The sequence below is a fragment of the Corvus hawaiiensis genome, chromosome 11 (assembly GCF_020740725.1).
Source record: "Corvus hawaiiensis isolate bCorHaw1 chromosome 11, bCorHaw1.pri.cur, whole genome shotgun sequence".
Classification (NCBI taxonomy): Eukaryota; Metazoa; Chordata; class Aves; order Passeriformes; family Corvidae; genus Corvus; species Corvus hawaiiensis.
In genome coordinates, this window is record NC_063223.1 from 16,611,085 (window position 1) to 16,631,734 (window position 20,650).

At 37.3% G+C, this 20,650-nt stretch overlaps 1 protein-coding gene across 6 annotated transcripts in view; it reads right to left on the reverse strand.

Annotated features, from left to right (window-relative positions):
- The window catches only part of CACNA2D3 (calcium voltage-gated channel auxiliary subunit alpha2delta 3), a 394,450-nt gene that overhangs the window by 260,425 nt on the left and 113,375 nt on the right, over positions 1-20,650 (reverse strand). For all 6 annotated transcript variants that reach the window (XR_007206017.1, XR_007206016.1, XM_048315277.1 and 3 more), the window contains exon 4: positions 12,136-12,195. Coding sequence is in view for 4 of the 6 variants with exons in the window: in XM_048315277.1 (XP_048171234.1) it covers positions 12,136-12,195 (60 nt within the window). In the remaining 2 variants the exon portion in view is untranslated. The remainder of the gene's footprint in view (positions 1-12,135; positions 12,196-20,650) is intronic.

Below are 20,650 nucleotides of genomic sequence, written 5' to 3' on the forward strand. Positions count from 1 at the left end.
CAAAATTCTGGTTTGCATATGATGCTGAAAGCTCTTGAGCTGACTTTGTCAGCAGGAGCTTCACACAGCACAGAATGCCCATTACACCTTTCACTAGTATCTCTGATTGGCACCTTTTGGAGGCACAGCAATATTTCTCCAAACACATGCTCCTCATTCCAAAAAGCTAACTGGACACAGAATAAGATCTCAAATCCTTGGAGTTTTTTACATCTCAACTGAATAGTCCAAAAGCTTTAGCTAAACAGCTGATAGTTTAAATCTGAAGTATAAAAGGAATGAAAAGTAGCATTAAATAAAACTACTGTTATTTAAGTTTTGCGTTTTTTTTCTTTTTTAATGAATCACAAACAAAACTCATTTAAACTTGGCCATATGATTTTTCAAGGAAGAGAAAGGATTTTTCAAGGCTTTTTTCCAAGCTTTTCCCAAAGTACATCTTCAATTTTTTATTTCATCTGTTTATGTACATAGCCATTGACCTTTGTTGAGCAAAACCCACGGCCCGATCTTAGACGTGGTCTCTCACTAAGAGGCTTTTTTGGGGTATTTTTTAAGGACAACGTCTCCCACAGCATAACCCACAAAAGCAGTGATAAAGATGTGCACATTATGCAATATACTTAAGGCTGAATTGCAGAACTTTGAACAAAATGATTAAAGCGTAAGTACTGAACTATACATGCATTTAAATATCCATATTTAATTTATACTCTCAGTCATGGTCACAAGTCTATCTGGAGTACAGCTCAGAAGGCTGTGTTTCTAAGTCTGAAGGTTTTAGACATCACAGATTTGTCAAATTTTGAAATCTTCAGTTTTTGTATTAAAAAGACCTGAAAGCCATTAACTGTGGCCCTTGACATCAGTGTGTCTATTGTGTGTTGTGCTGCCACCTATTATTCATGGAAAAAGAATTACTTTTGTTTTTCCAAATAATTTTTTAAAAATCTGAGTTTAAGTCACCAGTGACTATTTCACAAAGAGAAGCTTCCAACTACCCATTAATTAAACATGCAAGTGCATTTTTATGATTAAAATACCCCACAGTTCACTGAAACCAGAAAAATCCTGTATATTATGAATTGACAAACCACAACTGATTAAATGATGCATGAAAATAGAGACAGAGGCAAAATAACCTACTTGAACCCAGAAAATTTTCAAACAATAACCATTTCCAGGTTTAATTAACTTTAACACAAAATTGGGGGCTCCTTCTGTTCCAAGTTAATGAAGCTCAACACATGGACACTACAATTAGAGACAAAAGCATAAGTCTAAAGCAAGTTATATTTCAGGATTGAAATAATGAGCTTGGTATTTTAATTTCATAGTCAGCAATTATGTGAGATCCAGAAACAAAGAAACAATACATGCAATAGAAACATTAAGGTACAAATGCAGCTGGTTTTCACTCAATACCTTTCTTATAAGCCAGAGGCAAGAAAATAATTTTTTTCCTACAATAAGCAGTATGTACAATACCCTGGAAATATTTCTACTATGATCATCTAAGATTTACTCACTTTCATACTACGAGTCAGAAATGTGACCTCATCTGAAGCCCTGAACTGCTTAGTGACTCCTATCGTGCCTTTCTCATATATATTCATTAAATCTTTATCTATAACACTGTTATTTCCATTTAAAATGATTGTTGTGCAGCAAAAAAAGCTGCTCTCCCACAAAAATGAATAAGCCTAGATCACTTCCACCCTTTTCAATAATTTGCCTATTCCTAAATACTAGGCTGGAAGAATATATGACCCTTAACTTAATCTCATCACCAAGCACCTCCAAAGAAAAAAAAAAAAAAGGCACAAAAAGAGAAAAGATGGTCTGCCATTTATGTCTCCCATTTATAGTTTATTAAACCTAGAGATAATAGGAAAAAGGTGGAAAAAAGCAGAGAATGTCTGGGCTGTAGTATCAGATATCACTGCTTATTACTGGCTATCTGCCTAGTAATCATAAATCCATTGGGTAATATTCTCAAATCTTTTGCTTTTCAGGTAGGTGTGAGCCAAAAAGAAAAAAAGTTTAATTTTCTATGAAGAGCAGAAAACAGCAAGCACAGCACAACTGGGTACCAGGATGCATAAATATTCCTGATTACAAACCCTTGCACATAAAGCAAACAGGAAGAGTTTGAAGTTAACAGTGTGTACATCATGCAAAAGGTATCTCTGTCCCAAAAGATAGATATCACATAGACTATGAATGAACTGCTCCAATAAATTATATTATTCCTCAGAGGGGAGAGGAGAGCAGTGTTATAAACAGTGACTTCAGAAAAGTGAGAACAATAGGGCATTGAATTTTGTAAGAGTGAATTAAGGATCTTTTTTTCCTGGAGGAGAGCTCAGTATCACTGACCAATGAGCCTTATAAATAAAAGCATTAACTCCAGCACTGCCTGTTCCCCTAAGCACCTCAACATCTTTCAACATTCGGTACCTGCATTAATTTCTGATATAATTACAAGTACATACTGAATTAAATAGAGGCTTCTAATAGATCTTGTTTTTTAAATATACTTTCCAGAGAACTCAGAACACACATGATCCTGGCAGAGCACACATCTCAGACACAGCTTTGATGACAGCCTCTGTGTGCCTTTGTAGAAGACTTAACAAACCAGAAAACAACAGACACTGTGCACACCTCCTCCTTGTGCTGCCTGATATGTACTGAATACCCATGGAGAAAGGAAAGCTAAGCCAGAGCAGCATTTTTCAAAATGAATTTTGATAGAATCAAACTCCTCAGATCTGTCACTTGCCTTTGGCATCACTTAAACCAAGGAGAGTCATTTTGTTAAAACCTTCTCTGAGATCTCGACAGGACTGGGAATGAAGGAGTAAATCTGACTCCCAGTGTGAACCCTGCTCAGAGCGGAGGGCAGGGCAAAGGCACAGGGCTGAGTTCTGCTGACCTTGTCTGCAGCACAAAGCTAAAAGCTAATTAAAAAGCATTTTCAGAAGGTGACAAGCTGTTTTTATTTTTTTTCTGTGAGAGGGGAATGTCCACTACTTTCAAGGCCACAAGTGTGAACAAAAGAAGTCAAAAAACTGCCTACTATGAAATGAATTTTAATGCCAAATTCCTGTCTGCTACCACCAATATGCCAAACATTAAGCACTGGCAACTCTAACTTCACCTTGTGTGTCATTTCTCTGGCTCTTTAGCTGCTCTCTTGGTTGGTTAGAATTGGAAATTGATAGGCCCATAAACATCTACGAGAGACACGTTATTAAACACATCATCTCTGTCTGCTCTGAGAACGATAAGCCAAGTTCTCTAAGGTTTACAGCAGTCTCAAGGAGTGTATGTTTTTCAATAACCTTGTGATCTTTTTTCCTCATCTATGCAGCATTTCTCCCTCACTCTGTGCATACTTGTTTTGCTTGACTTCTCCGAAACTTGTTTTAAAATTTTATTTGAATGTTACCTACTCTTCTGCTCTCTCCAAAGGGTTTTTTTTAAGCAGTTGAAAATGGTTTCTCCATTTTAGCCTCACTATAAGCAAAGGTAATGGCTCTTAGAGAGACTTGCAAAAAGATTACTGTCAGGACTCTTGAAACACCAAGATATTAACACTTAACAGCTTTGCCTTACACATTATTTGGGTATTTCTGCTTCTCCAGCCTTCTTCCCTGCACTTTACAGTCTTCTGACACCTAACCTTTTTCTGAAGTGTTTCTGCTTTCTTCTGTACCCTCCACATCCATTCTTTCAAAAAACAAAGTTTGTGCCATTTAACCTGTTCCGCCTACTGGAGCAGGGGCCTGGGGTGGGGTGGGATCACCTCTTCCCAAAGGACAGTCTGCTTTGAAATGCAGGAAAGCCTCCAACTGCTCAGTTGTAAACTGTGGCATGCATGGTACACAGGCTATTCTGACTGCGTAGAAAGGCAAAAGCATTGGCAGGAGCTATTCTGGTTTGGGCAATCTTGGAAGGAATGGTGGGCATTTTGAAAGAGTAAATTGTTTTGGAATCTCAGGTAAAAATTCTTGCAAGCTTACACTCACTCCCAGTTTGATATGACAAATTTCACTCTAGTTTTAAGGCTGTTATTGATTTTCTGCTAAACGTTCATTTCATACGGTCTCTCCTTTTTCTTTTCCTCCCTATTACCTGCTTGAAAATGAACATATCTGTATTCATGTGACTGGTTCTTCTGGTACATCATTATCCCCTTATTTGAACAATACCTGTTTATTCCTCTGTCTGTTCTATCAGCATAAGCTAAAGAATTGCCTTGCAAAGACAATAAATGAAAGAATTCCATGTTGCAAACAACAAATTGTTTTATCACTATTCTAAACAGAATTTGTTTTATTTATAAAACCCATGAGTTGTGTGAATATGCAAGAATCTAAGTTTTAGCTCTTTTAAACATGTCTCTAATACTTATAAGATGCATAAAAAGAGCTTTAAAAAAGCAACCAGGAGATACCTAATGACCTGAGAACGGGAAAGGAAAAACTGTAGAGGTACTATCTGTATGTAAATACTTTCTGTTCCGTCTCATTGGTGCTGTTAGATGTGACCTGTTAATCTTCTTAGTTTTGGAAAACACATTTCTTTTTTGCAGAATTCTGCCAGAGAGGAAAAGATTTATACTGCAGTTCAGAGCTATCCTCTGAATCAAGTAGGAGAGACACTCAGACTAGAGCCTCTGAGATCCAAAATGACTGCCCCATCCATCAGGCTTTTCTGAGCTGAGTGTCTCACTAACTCTTCTGCTAAATTATTTCACATAGTACAAATAATTTAATATTCACTAGAGAAGCAACTTGAACAGGCTGCTCATATCCTGAGAGCCCCACCTATGTGATCATGAGTTGTTCCGAAGCTGAGGTTTCTCTTGCTCAAGAAAACCTTTGGGGTATCTCAATGTTTAATCAGAGAACTTGAAATTTTGAAAACACTCATGGGATGAGAAAGCTATTTCCTTCTCATTTCTGGTAGCAAGCAAACATAATAAAGGGCCAAATAAATGCATAAATACCAAAACCTCGGGAAAACAGCATTATCAGCCCAGTCATACGGTTCTTTGACAACTCGAGGTTTCAGATTTCTGTAATTATTTACAGCAGGTATCACCAGGCAAAAAGCACTGTGTCCATATTTGATGGGTAGAACTGAATTTATAGAGTGTTCTTCAGCACACACCTCACACGCTTCAGTTAGAGACTGCTGTTACGGGAGAAGCTGGCAAGAATAAATCCAGAAATGTCTGGAAACTACTTCTGGCTTAAGGGTACCAACAGGACAAGTCCTGTAACTGCAGGGAGAAGCAGTCTCCACAAATCTGTGCCAAAGTTCCTCAGAAGCAGAGCACGTTATTTGCAGCAACAAATTCAGAGCAGAGCTGCCAGTTCCTCTGCTGTCAAGCCCTGGGTAGACAGGGCAGCTATTGAACCAGACAGGCAGAGAATTACTGTTCTTTTTGGATGGGTCCCTCATATAAGGCAAAGCAGCACCAAAATTACAAAATTGCTGAAGAATCATCTCTCCTGCATCTCTGCTTCTGAGATAGCAAGTTAAACTCCGCTCTTCTGTGCTCAAAGTCACTCCTTGTCAACAGAAATTACAAACAAACAAAAATAAAATCACTCTAGTTATTGACATTTGATTTGTTTGTAGTAAGAGAACATAGTTCTTAGCAAGATAAATGTGTGGAAGGAAAAGTAATAGAAATTATCCACTCATCATAATTGTCTTAAAACATAAAAAATATTCCCTCAGTGCTCAAAAAACCCCAAATTACAAAACTCCAAAGTGCAAAAAAATAATGAAGTCATTCATCGTTAGAAGATGAGCTAAAATATTGCTAGCCTGGCTTCACAGAACCTTGTTTCTCCTTTTCTTTTCACTTGCAACAGAGGCAGAAGACATAAAAGCTTTGACATTAAAATAACCAAAAAGGTTCATGGCCCCTCTTTCTCTGTACTCTCATTCTGATACTTAATCCCTGCCATGCATGCAGAGTGAAAGCCAAGTGGAAGTCTTCCTCTGAAGATTACTTTGTGCATGATTTCTACTGCATTTTTTAACCAGTTACATCTGAATTCACTGATGTCGTGATAGTTTCATAGTCATTTCAGTTTTCCTCCTGCCAATCTCAGCAAATAAATAAGAAAGAGTAGACAAGCTAAAATGCTCTGAACTGAAAGGACTAAAAATCTGAAAATCAATTTGTTGCAGTATTAGAGCAGTTGAGAAGTCCTTAATTTGAGATCACAGAAATCAACAAGAATAATAAAGAACGCAAAGACAAAGCTTTTATCTCTTTCAGAAAAAAAATTGAAGTATTTTATGAAAGAAAAAAATACCAAAGGCAAAGCTAACACCAAATAAAAACTCTAACAGATGCTTTTATGATTTAAATCATAATCATGCTGTGCCTTGTAGTTCGTTAGCTCACTAGACACAGGTTTCTGTACATTTTTTCTTTCCTTTTAGCCATCAAACTGCACTGTAATTCTTAACAGTTTGGGCCTTTGGTGATGCAGTTGGTTTTTAAGGACATTCTGAATTCTATGCTTACTGCCTTTCCTTGATCTCCCCTACCTTTTGACCAGTATGGAAAAATTCAAACTATTCAGAATAAGAACCACACCTCTGCAGGTGCTGGCAGCATTTCTCCATCCTAGCTACATCCAAACTGTGCCTCCAGCTGCATGAACAAAACCACAGAGACCCCGAGTGTCAAAGTGAGATAGGGACAAACCCATTGAGAGCAGATCCTGTGTGAGGCACCTCAGGAAAGAGCTCCAGAGGCAGATCTTACAAATAAATGAATGGTAGTGCTCTGCAGCTACTTCTACAGGAGTTGTGCAGGGCCTCAAGAAGTTTACAGTTTAGATTGGTGTGAACTTAAGGCCGTCTTTCTCCTCTTGCCTTATTCTCAAGCTCCAGCTGCAGTGTCCACATTCCACCCAAACAGAGCTGAGAGCACTTGGACCAACAAAAGTCTAAAAAGGAATTCAGGCTGTTTCCAGGCTCAGAGTTTAGACAGACTGATTTCTGATTTAGAAAATAATCAGTTTGGATAAACAATCCATGAAGAACATCAACCTTCAGACACTGCAGTGTTATTTTAAATATACTTTAAAAAAAAGTAATTTCAATTATTGGTTACAAGTGCTTGAAGTCCAACAGGCTTCCCTTCCCATTGTGGATGTTCAGGACCCTTCAAGAGCTGACTTCAGAATAGAAGACATTATTCTAACAACCAGAAAAATGTTAACAGACTGTAAATCTATTTACCATGTGCCTCATACGATATTAGCGAGATAATAAATGCGCAAACAGACTTGTCTGAAATACTAACATAAAAGTAATGCGTGTGTTATAATAGGAGTTTAATAAGATTATGTGGAATAGCTGTTCCTTGTATTTTCCAGTACCTGATGTCAATGTAATTATCATCTATTTGTTTAAATTTTGATTCAATCACTAAGCATTTAACAATCCATCATTATAATTTTTTGCCTGGTATCATTATACTAAATAAATAGTTAGGTCAGATTTTTTTAAAAGTAGCAGCAATTTAAGTTATAATTTTATATCTATATTTAAGCTCTATAGCTAACAGCTAAATTTCACAATTAGTAAAAGTCAGGTAGCTCTCCTTGAACAATAAACTTATTGAGTAATAGTAACAGTTGGATTAGACCCAGAAGCTGTAAACCCCATGAACTGGACTAATTGTGTTCCTCAGCCCTCTTTTACTATTTGTGCTTTCTCCTAAACATCTGAAGTCTTACTTTTTGTAGATTTTTAAAATATGCATTAAAAAGTATATTGTTCACATGTGTAAACCACTGGAAACCCCTTAACTCTCCATCTGCTGATTTCACAAGATTTTTTATGTAGCCAACACACATAGTCTGAGAGTAAGGATGTGATTTTTCAAGGACACGAAATGCAATTTGGAGTTAACAGACAGCAAAATCTGGCAGACAGGTACCTAATTCTGGTATAGTTTTGCAAACCTTTTCCTTGCAGGTCAGCCATATGGTATAGATCTTAGAAAAATGAATAATGAAAAACAGCCTTATACCAGTATTCCTTTTTTATCCCACTAAATTAACTTTAAGAGTATTCTTAAAAGAAAGTAATCTTTTCCTAAAAACCATTTGATTAATCCTCTTCTAGTCTTTGGACATAAAACTGAAATTAGGTCAAACATCTTAACATATTGGCACTTGAATCTCTCCTATCTTATGCAGGAAGTAAAACTACAACAATCAGAAAACCTGGTAATTCCAGTGCATCAACTGTGCACCAGCTTTGATTCTAGTAGAAAGAAATAACCTTGTTTTTTATCATCACATCACACACATGCAGAGAAAACTCAGCAGGAATATAAAGAAAATGAACTAATGAACTTAATTAACACAGAGAAAATAAAAGAACAACCCTGTGGATGTGTATTTGTAGTGAAATCAGTCAGCAAATGAACAAGTAGTCATGACAAAATTTTATATGACTTCCTCCTGTCATTGGGGTCAGAAGTACGAAAACTGGATAGGAACTAAGTATTATAAATCTTTGTTCTAAGACTGATGGGGGTTTTTTGTTTATAAGAAACAAAGCACAAGTTATTTTTACTGCCGCATTGAGAACTCCAGCACCAGCTCCACCGCTGAGCGCCCACCTCCTGAGATTATGGAAACCCAGAAATGCTCCGGCCCTGTGAGAGGGATCCTTCCCTCCCTCTGTCCAGTTGGTGACAGCACAGGTTTGTGTGCACAGAGCTCAGTTACAGTCACATGGATGGCACAGTGTGCCCAGGGCTCAGGAGCCACCCCAGCCCCGTGGCTGCAGGCTGAGGGTGCTTTGCCACCCACTGCAGGAGAGCAGCAGCTGCCTACCACATTGGTGCATTTTTACCCTTCAAAATCTGTCCAGTTTCCAGTGGTTTGAGGAAAAGTGGTGGGAGGAGAGAGCCTCTAAACACCTTTGTGGTTGTATCAGCTGCATATGCGACAAATTTTTAGCTACATGACAGATCCAGGGAAGAGGTTTCCACTTCAGACCCTCTTCATGGGTCTGAACACCAAATCCCCCACAGTGTTTCTGTGAGCCATAACAAGGCAGTTCACATCTTAGGAAACACACACCCAAGCACAGAGGTAGTAAAAGATTAGGAGGCCAAATTTCAGTTCACAATAATTATAAATTACTTGATTTTTTTTTTTTTTTTTTTAAAGATCATCTCCTATCAGAAGATGTCACTCTCTTTATTATCTTTCTCTAAAAATTTTTCTCTGGCAAATAGCTATGCCAAGAAAACTAAAGGATAATTTTAGGATCATTTCAAAACATGCAACAGCCAATATTCCTGCTGGGTATATGAGTTTGGCAGTTGACCTCTTTGCTGGGGGTTTTTCCATCATGTTAAAGTCTCAAAATCAGGGAGATGGCTTCATTTTAAACAAAGGTGAGCACAGACATTCCCATATAAAGGAAGAAGTGAGAGGAGCAATTCTTTACACCTGTGAATATATTGTGACAGGGCAACTTGCTGCAGTAATACAAATGGTAACTTAGTTTACATCCCCAAATACATTAGGCATGACTAAAGAAATTCCACTTATAAACTTGAAAATAGTATTTAATAACACAGAATGACTTACACCCATATCCATGAGGTAAGAAAACCTTGGACTGAGACTCAAATGTAAGTAGCATTTAGATGGTTATTACCTTATAACCTCATATCCCTAAACAAAAAAAAGAATCACCCAAACCCCAAATATTGCAGGTTAAATCTTTAAAGACTGTTTTCATTGATTCATAGTTGGGCCATTACTCAAATATGCAATGTATGATGCTGATGAGTTAAACATCACATCAAACATTTTGATTTATTCCTTTCAATTCTCTTGGAATTTTATTTTTTAACTACAAGGTTGGTGGTGCCAATAGATTCAGTCCAGGGATAGATAGTTGAGTGCTTAGACCATTACACAGAATTACAGTATATTGATTAGAATACCTATTGGATAACTAAGGACAAAGCTAATAATGTTACTAAGAAAAATGCCCCAGAAGGGATCGAGTCTAGTCTAACCAAGTAATACAGTTTCAGCATTGCTGAAGAGAATACCAGCAGTCTGAAAGGTGAACCCTCACAGTTATTATTTTCTTTAAGTTGGTGTTTTTCTACAGTCAATAAAAATATTAATACAATTTTATTTCCCCCCTTTATCATTTTTATGTACTAAAACAATACTATCTATGCTGTCCTCAAGACACAGAAGGTGATGTTGGACAAATAAAAAGCAAAACTACTTCCTTTATGGGCTGTCTGAATTTCCAGAATATCTGAGCACAAAGACCACAGGCTGGTGCTATATCACATATCACTAATTGAAAGCATTTAATCCCATCTTCCACACGTCAGCCTAAGCAATACAAATGCCAAAAAATTCCTCTTTGATAGCAGAATTGTATACACTGTACATTATATAAGCCTTCTGTCCCCCTCCACTTGAATGTACACTATCAAATCATCCCGGCCATTACTTTATACTGAGCAGATGGTATTACGAGATTTTTGATAAAGAACAACAATCACCCAGCAAGGGTTGCAAAAGGGTCGCTGAAACCAAGATTAACAATTGATTAGCTTTAATGGACCGTGACAGTAATAAACAACAGAGCTCCACACAAAGATTTGATTGTCCTGTTAATGCTGCTGACACAAATGGCTTTTAACTGGCTTCCTGAAAGTGTTAATATCGCAGAGCCCCGGCAAAAAAAAAGGACTTTGTCAAAGTGAGAACTGTCCTGCAGTGAAGAAGCATTTACTGTAGCCCTCTAAAACATCTTCTATGAAGTGCGTTTCTGATTTATTCAGACAATAGTTCCTGTTTCTCCAAGGCTTAAAGTTCAACAAAATGAAACACAGCACACCTCTGCAAGGCTGGAGAGTAATAGAACTCTAAAACACTTGAATACAGAACCCAGCACTCCTCGAATATACAACAATAATGTGAATTATCATTTTCACTGTGCTCATTTCATCCTTACTCGAACCTGGGCTGACAGATCTCAGTATTACAGCCTTCTAAACTCAATTTTTTTATGCTTGGCTCTGATAAGTTTACTCTATTTTTTCTTTCTGCAGAGAAATCAGTAATTTGCATCATATTTTCATTAAAATAAAGTGGTTTTGATTAGAGGAAGTAACCATGGCAAAATCTGAAAACAGAACTTAACAGATCTGTTTATTTCTTAGATACACGTATGGGAAAATATCTATGGAAAAAGTCTCTGTTTCCTTTAATTCTTTAAGCTTAAAATTTAAATAGACTTATGGCAAACATTCACAGAAAGTTTTAAAATTAAAACTAGGTAGAGGCAAAGTAGACAAAACTCCACCTAACATGGCATTCAAGGAACCATGGATATAGGAATTCAATTAAAGGTAAGGAGGTATTTACTCATCTAAGCACCGAGTAAGACTTTCTGTTAAACTTTCAATGTCGGGTTAAATTACTCGGTTTCTAAAATCAGCCTTTTTTTTTTTTAAATTATGCGTCTTATTCAGGCAAAGGCTTTTCTTTTAAACATTTTTAGCTGTGAGCTGCCACGGTGCTGCTCCCTCCCGTGTTATTCCTAAAGGCAACACACAACAGTGGTGCAGCTCTAAGGGCTCCTAGGAAAGAGGAAAACCATTGTCTGCTCTAGACACAGATCCAAACACAGAGCACTTGCACAAATCAAGGTCATACTTAATCCTGTCCCTGTGGGTCCCACCCCATGTGCAAACTCGCCTCTCTGCAGAGCAATTCCTTACCAGCACACTGCAGCAACACAACACGAGGCTAACTGCTGTGCTTAAAATTGTGACCTGCTCAGATATGCAAGGGAGTTTAAATGAAATCTCTGAAAGAGTAAAATCCACCTGCTTGGTGTCCCAACACACAAGCGCTAAGTACATAACCTGTCAAAATACTGAGACAGCCTTCATTAATTCCATTTTATGTAATCAGCATCCTTCTATTACTCACATGCTTGGCTTTCTACAGCAGCTCTTCAAGCAAGCTATTGTATAAACCATTATATATACTCTGATGAAAAACAGTCACGAAAGTAATTATTTACTACCTGTAAGTCAGCATCAAATTCATGTTTCAGGTAAGCATCTTCTGCAGCTTCAACAAGGCGCTGGGAAAAAAAAAAAAAAAGGTGTGTTTTTGAAATAATGGATAACAATTTTATAACCTGGTACAAAAGCAGAGATTTTTTGAGCATTGTGCAATCCATCTGCTCTCATACTTCATTGAATACAAATAAATGATACAGATTTTTTTTAAAAAAGTTTCTTAAAGCCTCAGTATCCACAGCTGGTGGTACAAAACTGTTACAACTGCTCAACTATTAATAAATAAAGAAATAAAAAGGTCACTTTTCCCATCAGTGCTCAGCTTCCTGCAGCTCCCATTCTGAAATGATTTTTGAGAGAAAAAAAATAAAGTTTATTTCACGCTGGACTTTATTTTGCACATAGCAGCCCTTTTCAAACCTTCCTTAACATTAAAATAGGTATTTCAAACACACTTGATTTCAAGAAACTGACATAAAAATGAGTTTCTAAATTACACATCAGCTATAAATGATAAGAAAAATAGAGACTAGGTTTTTTTACTGAGCATATGAAATACTACCTTAACACGGTACATTACCACAAGATTTTTCTGCAATTACAGAAGTAACATTTACTGAATGGCAGCAATTCTCTAGTGGTTTTACCCTCTTAGCAATATCCAGAGTTCCCTGTAGTAGTTATTGTTCTTCACCGTTATCATCTGACAGGAAAAAAACAGGGTTGCACCAAAACACAGCTACCCAAATCATTTAATTCATAGAGGGGTTTGCTGCAGATATTCTATTGGGAAATGACATTATACCCTTTCTAAGGTTTTACTCAGGGTTCTTTATACTTCAGAGTATTTTAGCCATGGGAGGAACTCCTACTTTTTATTTAATCTACCTGAACATTCATATATGTACATCCCAAAATCAAACAAAGAATACTCTGTACATGACTTTTATATTCTTTGCTGAATGTGCACTGGTGCACATAGATATTTTTCAAATATTTTACATCACAAAGCGAGGTCCAGACTCTCATTAACGATATGCAGAGTGGGCAGCCGTGCACACATTTTTTTCCCCCTTTTCATAACAGTTTGCACATTTATCAACTCTTTGGATATAAATCAAAATGAAATCAGAATTCATATTGATTGCTATACAGCTCGAACTATAATGGAAACTGAACCAAGAAAAATATTTCTGGTTGCCAATGCAGAAAAATGGTTGAGCAGAACACTGACAGTTTAAGCAGAACCACAGGGGCTGCAGGGAGGGTTTGTGCTCAGCAGGGTCTGAGGAGCAGTGGCAATTCCCAGCCTTCCTTCACTGCTCCATCCCACCTTCCACTACCCACAGCAAGCACAAGCCCCAAAACCCTGGGCCCTCTGCTGGGCTTCTGCCCCTCCCTGCACACCCTGTGGGGAGGCTCTCCAGACCTCTTCTTTGGTGCAGAATTACAATCTCAAACATGAGATTACAAACTAGAAACACTCTTGATACCTTGGCTGATAAAGCCCAGCAAAGGGCCACCTTCCCTGAGCCCTGTGCTGGGAGTACATCCCTGACATTTGACTGGTTCCAGCTTTAAACATCTTGTCCCATGAAAACCCAGCTGGTCACAGCAAACCCTTTTGACCCAAACTGGAACTGAACTGAGATGGTTCCAGTGCTGGGCAAATCAAACCAGAACTGAACTGGCAAAATGTCCAAGCTCATCTTCCCACGTACAGGGGTAAAAGAACCCATCAATAACAATGCATCCCAATCTGCTGCAGGAGGGGGATCCGTGGAAAAACATTTCAGAGGAAACAGTGAACTTCTGTGCAGCTGTTCCCACTACTCCTGTACTATTTGAACAGTACTAAGAACAGACCTTGCAATGTGAAACATTAATGAACGTACATTTGAGCCACTAAATTTTTGTCTTTAGAGCCTAGAAAGGGAAGTAACACAAATTTACTCCTCTGAGGGGGAAACCTTACAGAAACTGAAACAAATTCATACACATTTGAACATTCTCAGAAGCCCATCTTTATTTAGCATGCTAGTGGCCTGCTGAAAGGATTTTACAAATTTAGCCCTTGTTTTTCAAGTATGGAAAAGGCCTTTTATGTAGAACAACTACTCTAATTCAATGCATTACTGCAGATGTGTTGTCCTTTATAATAAAGCCATAGGTGTATTACTACTCTGTGCTCACCTGATACAAAAGTTCATGACTGATGAGTTTGAGAGGAAAAAAAGTAAAAGATCAAAAAAATTCTTCATACAGAAAAGAATTTTTCATAAGAAAAAGAAAACCATGGTTTTTCTTTCTGTGCTGAAATATTTACTTACTCATCAAAAGAAAAATTATTATTGTATTTCATGAGATACCAGTGATATTAGATATTAGTACCTGGCGGGCTGAAAAATAATTCATGGCTTCTTATATAGTTTGTATTGATCCCAATGTGTTTCAATTACATTTTTGCCTCAGTGAAATAAATTTAAACTAAGATTTATCTCCACATGTAAGAAATAACTAGAGAAGCATAAGACGGGTAATAGTAGAAACATCTGGTAACAAGGGCAGCTCAGAAATGAAAATGCTTGGTATTTTATTGAATTATTCATTAAGATTTCACTTGTTACTTTTTTTAATGTACATTTCAGCAACATTCTCTACAAGAAACTCAATGACAAAGAAGTGAACTGTCTACTGATAGGAATTTTTCCTTGAAGCTGTAGGAGCAAATATGTAAGCATATTTTATGCATTGCCCTCACAAAGCTAAATAAAAAATTAAACGTTTGGTACATGAAATGAAAACAATACAAGCATATGCTGCATTTTCTATGTATCAGTCTTTAACCACAATTTGCTTTAAGTATCTCAACACCATTATGAAGGAGACCATGAGAAATCTGGGACAGTTACAGAAAAGGGAAGCCAATAATAAGCCCAACTCCACAAAATGACATATTAGTGGATATACACAAATTATATCGGAATGAAGAAATTGAATGCAAATGTTTCATGGGGTTTTGTTGTGTTTTGAGGGGAGTTTTTGATTGGATTTTTTTTTAAAGAAGTCCCCAAAGGGATGAAGCATGATGGAAAAAATTCCTTAGCACTCTGCAGGCAAAAATATAAAAACCACATGTAATACTGCAACATTTTTATATGGAGGCAAAAAACCCCTTTTAAAATATTTTAATGATTGAGCAGTTATCTAGCAATAATTCTCAACATTAGCATGATTAGCAATTTTAGCTTAACAGTTCATAATGACACTCTTAATACAATTGCCAATATATTTTCATTTGAGTAACCACACTCTCAAATCCTTGCTGTAGCAAGTAAATGCTTCCCAAGCTGTGGTTATCCTGAAGGGAATTGTGAGTTCTCTGCATGCACTTACATGCAATGAATTATGAACATAGAGTGAGAATTGGTACAGCTACACCATTCTAGATTGTTTTCAGAAGAATTTAGCCCTAAATGTGGAAAACTGTCTATGTGCACATGGGCAGGCAGGTCAAGGGCAGCACATAATCTTTAGATAAAGCAATTATAAGGCTCTAACACACAGCTCTCTTGAGGTTCCCCCAGTTAAGGAACGAATCCTTAGAACTTTCCCAATACACATAAACATGAGAAAGGTGAACTGCCTGACCCAGAATATCACAATGGAACCTGGATAAAAACAGGGCATGAAGCAAAAGATGAACAAATAACATATCCACAAAAAACCTCAAATGTTCACCAAACCAGAAGGTCTATATTTGGTATATTCAGTGGTACTGATATCACAAACAACATAGAAAAAGCTGAGAGATGAAAATTTGTTTGTTACCTCACAGTATTTTTTTTAATAAATCACTGAGCTATCTCTGAATTGGGTAATTTTCTTGACAAATTATATTATAATTTCAGTGAACTGATATTCCCAGATAAATTCTCTTTGAAGTTAGGTTGTTATAGGGATAGCAAAGGAAAGGTGAAACAGAATGAGTGAGGGGGAAAAAGAATCCAACAAAAAGAGGGAAAAGGAACAGAAATGGAAAGAAAGGTGAAAATAAAAGATGTAAATAACATTTTTAAGAAAAACACATCACACAAACATCCAGAGAATAGGGTAGTTATTTTAGCTTCTCAGATATTTTCTCTTTTCATGCACTTTTTAAAGGTTTTAGATTACTTCTTAATGATTCTCTTTCATTAGAATCCCATTCTGAAGTTAGATTAAATAAATTCATAAGCATAACCAAATTTGAAACAGTTTCTGAACTCCTAAACTGTGGAGGGTTACTAATCTTTATCTATAAATGCTGAGTGAAGTTATGCTCTTCTCTCTTTTTAGCTATGAAATCTTAAAGAAAAATTTATATTGCATTGTTTCCTCTCTATTTTTCTAAGATGAACCAACTGCAACACATAAAACCAGAAATACTTCTCAAAATTGCTCTTCTGCAAACCAGAACAAATCACAAAAAAAAGGATAGAAGATGGCTCTAATTTACTTATAACTAGTGTCAGCTAGGTACTGGTACCATCTCAGTCCAAAACATAAATAGTGTATGTCCCATAATATCAATATAATAACTTTTCATTTCAAAAAAGGCACTGGGATATCACAGTTATTAAAGAAATGTAGATAAACCTGTAGGCTGCTCTTATAGTCCAGCATCAAATGCATTCAACTAACTACAAAAAATAGCCCTGAACCCCAAAGAACTTTCTCATTATTTGCCTTGGCATCAGATCTGTTTGAGGTTCCTAAAAAATTTGAATACGACTTTGAGGTTGATTTGAGATGTGTTTTGGAAGAAAAAATAGTAACAATAATTTGTGTAACTTTAACAGGTTTGTCCCTCTGACTCCTATGTATGGAACTGTAACCAAGATTTCTATCTTAATCAAATATAATGAACTTTGTTAAGAAAAACAGCAGATAACAAGAAAGGAAAACCTATGCCTGTTTTTAAAACTTTATTTCTTTCATATTTTGTAGCAAGATTTCTAGTACATTACCAACCAAAAACTAGCAGCCTTCTGTACACTGAAACATCAGTTTTCTGTATACAGAAAACACTTATAACTACAAATAGTTACCCTTCTTCAGGTGAAATATTCAGTGCAATTTTAATAACCCTACTATTGATTTGCATGCCTAATTTCCAATCAAAATTTACAGTAATTGAGCTGTGAACATGCCAAAAATATTCCCTAAAGTGCTGCCAGATAACTATTTAAACATAGTTCAGCAGTTGAAAGTATTCCTGGGAGAGAAACGAGATTGTGTTTCCATTATCAGAGCAATTTTCTTCACTGGCCTCTCTGTGAGAAGCCCACGCCGTGCATGTGGGAGCACTCAGCAATAGGGCACTAAACTTTAGAAACATTACCCAGGTACCTTCCCATGACTTCCCCATTTTGGGGTTCATTTCTGACGTGAAAAAGGGGTTTTCCTCTCCAGAAAATCTGTAAGGCTGCAGGTGCTTGAAAACTTCTGACAAGTTCGGGCTGTTTTGAGAAAGAACAAGATTTATTAGCATTAAGTGAGCTTAGGTAATATTCTGGCATGGTGCTAATTCTGCTGCAGGTCCTCCTTACTTCCCTCGGAGTTCTGGGGTTTGCTCCTTTCACATCTCATTTAGTGGAGAAGGCAAAGAAGCCAAGAGAGAGTATTTGATGTTGTTCCTCTGTCTCAGTATTATTTCCCAAGCCCATACCCATCAGATAGCAATGAATGCCCAATGTGCAAACAGGCTTCCAAATCTCGGTGTTTTATCACAAAAAGCTTTGCATAAGTGTTTGCCACAATGCATGGAGAAGCATCAGACACAGATGCTGACCTTGGAGGAACATTTGCTCCTGTCAGAAACACACGAGGTTTTTGACGGGGCAATGACACCAGACTGGCAGTTTGGCTGGTTTAATCCCTGAGCACAGGGACACACAAACACACAGAAGTTTCCTCTTTTCAGAAAGCCCAGCAGCATATTTTATTCCTTGGGTTGTTCTCCTCAGCTGTGAGGTATTTTCTAGGAAATTTTATCACTAAAATTGCTGTTGCTGTGACTAAGGTGCACCAAAAATTATTTAGTGCCTGTTATCTTGATATTCGATTTCCTAGTGCTTGTGGCTTAAGATAGAAATCAATCTTGCAACTAATGCCATACAAAAACTGCCTGCTCCATGACTACTATCAAATTCCACTGCAACCCAGCCAGACAATGCTCAGCCACACTAAGTGCAGCAAAGCACAATCAAAGCAGAAATTACAAATAAAGGATAAAAATAAATTAAAAGCTTAGCATATGCAATTATCGCAAATAACTTCAATTATCCACTTATATTCATTCAAAACTGGCAGATATTCAGGTTGATTGTTGTTAGAGTGCTAGCTGGTTTTTTTTGAAGCAACAAGAGTTCAGCTTGGCACAGTGCTGGACAAACAGAAATGAAACTGTAAATGGATTAAAGTACATGAAATTCACACATTGCCTAACAGTGGCTGAGACAATCCTGGAGTAATTAGATGCATTTCTACTTAACTAGGCCAACACTATATTTAATTATGGCATCTGGAGACTGCTAGGGCATGGAAGGAAGGCTCCATATGAAGAAGATAACACATTTGTCTTGTACCAAGTTCTTTAGTGCTCAAAAGGCTGCACAAAGCCAATATATCAGATATAAAATATGCAGATTATCAAATCTGCTCCTACCATGTTATTATGTCTAGCACAGAGCAGAATGAGGTGTTAAATAGGGTTTTATTCCATACTTTTAATTCTGTAAGTCCCAGACATCAAGGAGTCAGTTCGGCTGCAGACACAACTTAGAGCTGTTCCAGGGATATTTAAAATGTGATTTGTCTGGCTGGGATACAGTAACAACCAGCTCCTTCAGCCACCACCTCTCCTGCCTCAGGGCCAAGAGGAAGATTCTTCTGCATTTTGCACCAACCACGCATCCACCCAAGGTTGTGTAATTCTCTGGAAATACCTTTATGCATCCTTTTAATTTCGCTTGCAACGTGGCAATACAATTTGTCAAGTTCTGCTTTCAATGAATAATTCACAACCAGTGCATTGTTCTCTTCCACATAAATTTTAAAATCTAATCAAAATGTTACTTTGTAAAACACCTTTCAAAAGCAAGGGAAGCAGGCCTGTGAGTCCAAGCACCCACCTGTTTACACACACCTTTAAATATATTGTCAACACTAACTTTTATGTGTCATTATGACCCTTTTTCCCCTCCTGTATGTGGAAACCACTAGATTAAAACATCTGATTTATTAATCTTTTTCACACATTTAAGGTGCCACAGGTCATACTCTTTACCTGACTGTCACAATCACTCTCCTGCTTGGATAATGACAGACTGTCTGTTCTGCATTTGAGGCCAGTGAGGACATACATGGTTGAGCAAAAATAGCCTTCCCTCAGCTCTGACAGCTCTCAGCACCACTGCTGGATGCTTGGCAGATCTTACTTGAGAAAGATTTGGGATAACTGTTTTCATGTAAATTCTTTTAATGCAAAATTCTCTGTTGGTTGGATTTCTCTCACCTAACCTCGTCTATTTCAAAGTTAATCACCTCTCCACTGAAGTTACCTAAACATCCTTCATATGCAGAGGCAGAAAACTCCAAAGGTGCTGCATGTCCCATTCTAAAATAGCTCATAAAAGACAGCAAGACCTTTGGAACTTTTCCTTCACTCATTTCTTCGCTAGATGTTTAAATTTATGTGGTTGAAGCTAAGGGACACGAATCCCACACCGTATGCACAAAACAAATGAGCTCAAGAGAAATGGAAACATTCCCATGTTCACTCAATAAGGGAAAGGACACCTGAAGCAATGCTTTTTCCTGACAGCAGTCCTGGGACAAGTTGAGGTGTTTCTGTTCTGTTTACATTTAGGCGGACCAAGTGCAATAAAGTGTCTTTGCTTTGTTCCCTCACTCAGCTTTTTCCTCACCTCTGCACTAAGGCTCAATCCCCCAAGTTAATTCAAATTCATCTTGCAATTTGTGGCCTTGTTCAACCAAACCAGTCATGATATACTGTCCTCCTTTCAGTTTCCAACCAGATTACTGTCACATAACAGCAGAAAAATCCCTGAAGACTTATTACTCAAAACAAAGGTCAGTTCCAGAGTTCGCAGGGACTTACTTCCATTGTCTAGCCCAGCACTTGATCACAAGGTACAGAGCCTTGTCTTCTCTTTCACACCAAGAAATGCAATTTCCATTGAACTGGTTTTTAATTCTCACAGGGTCAGGATGTCAATTGCCAATAGATTAACTGAAAGGCAAAATTTTAAAAAACTGAAAGGAAAATGAAACTGAGTTTTCGACTAAAACCTTCCCAACTTCCTCTTGCAAGTAGAACTCTCTAGGATAGATATTGAGGCAAATAGAGCATTGTTGTGAAGATGTGTAGCAAGCTCCTGATACCCATTTCTAGATGGATCAGTAGTGGATTTTGCAAGCATTCACCCAAGACTTAGAAATCCAGTGTTACCT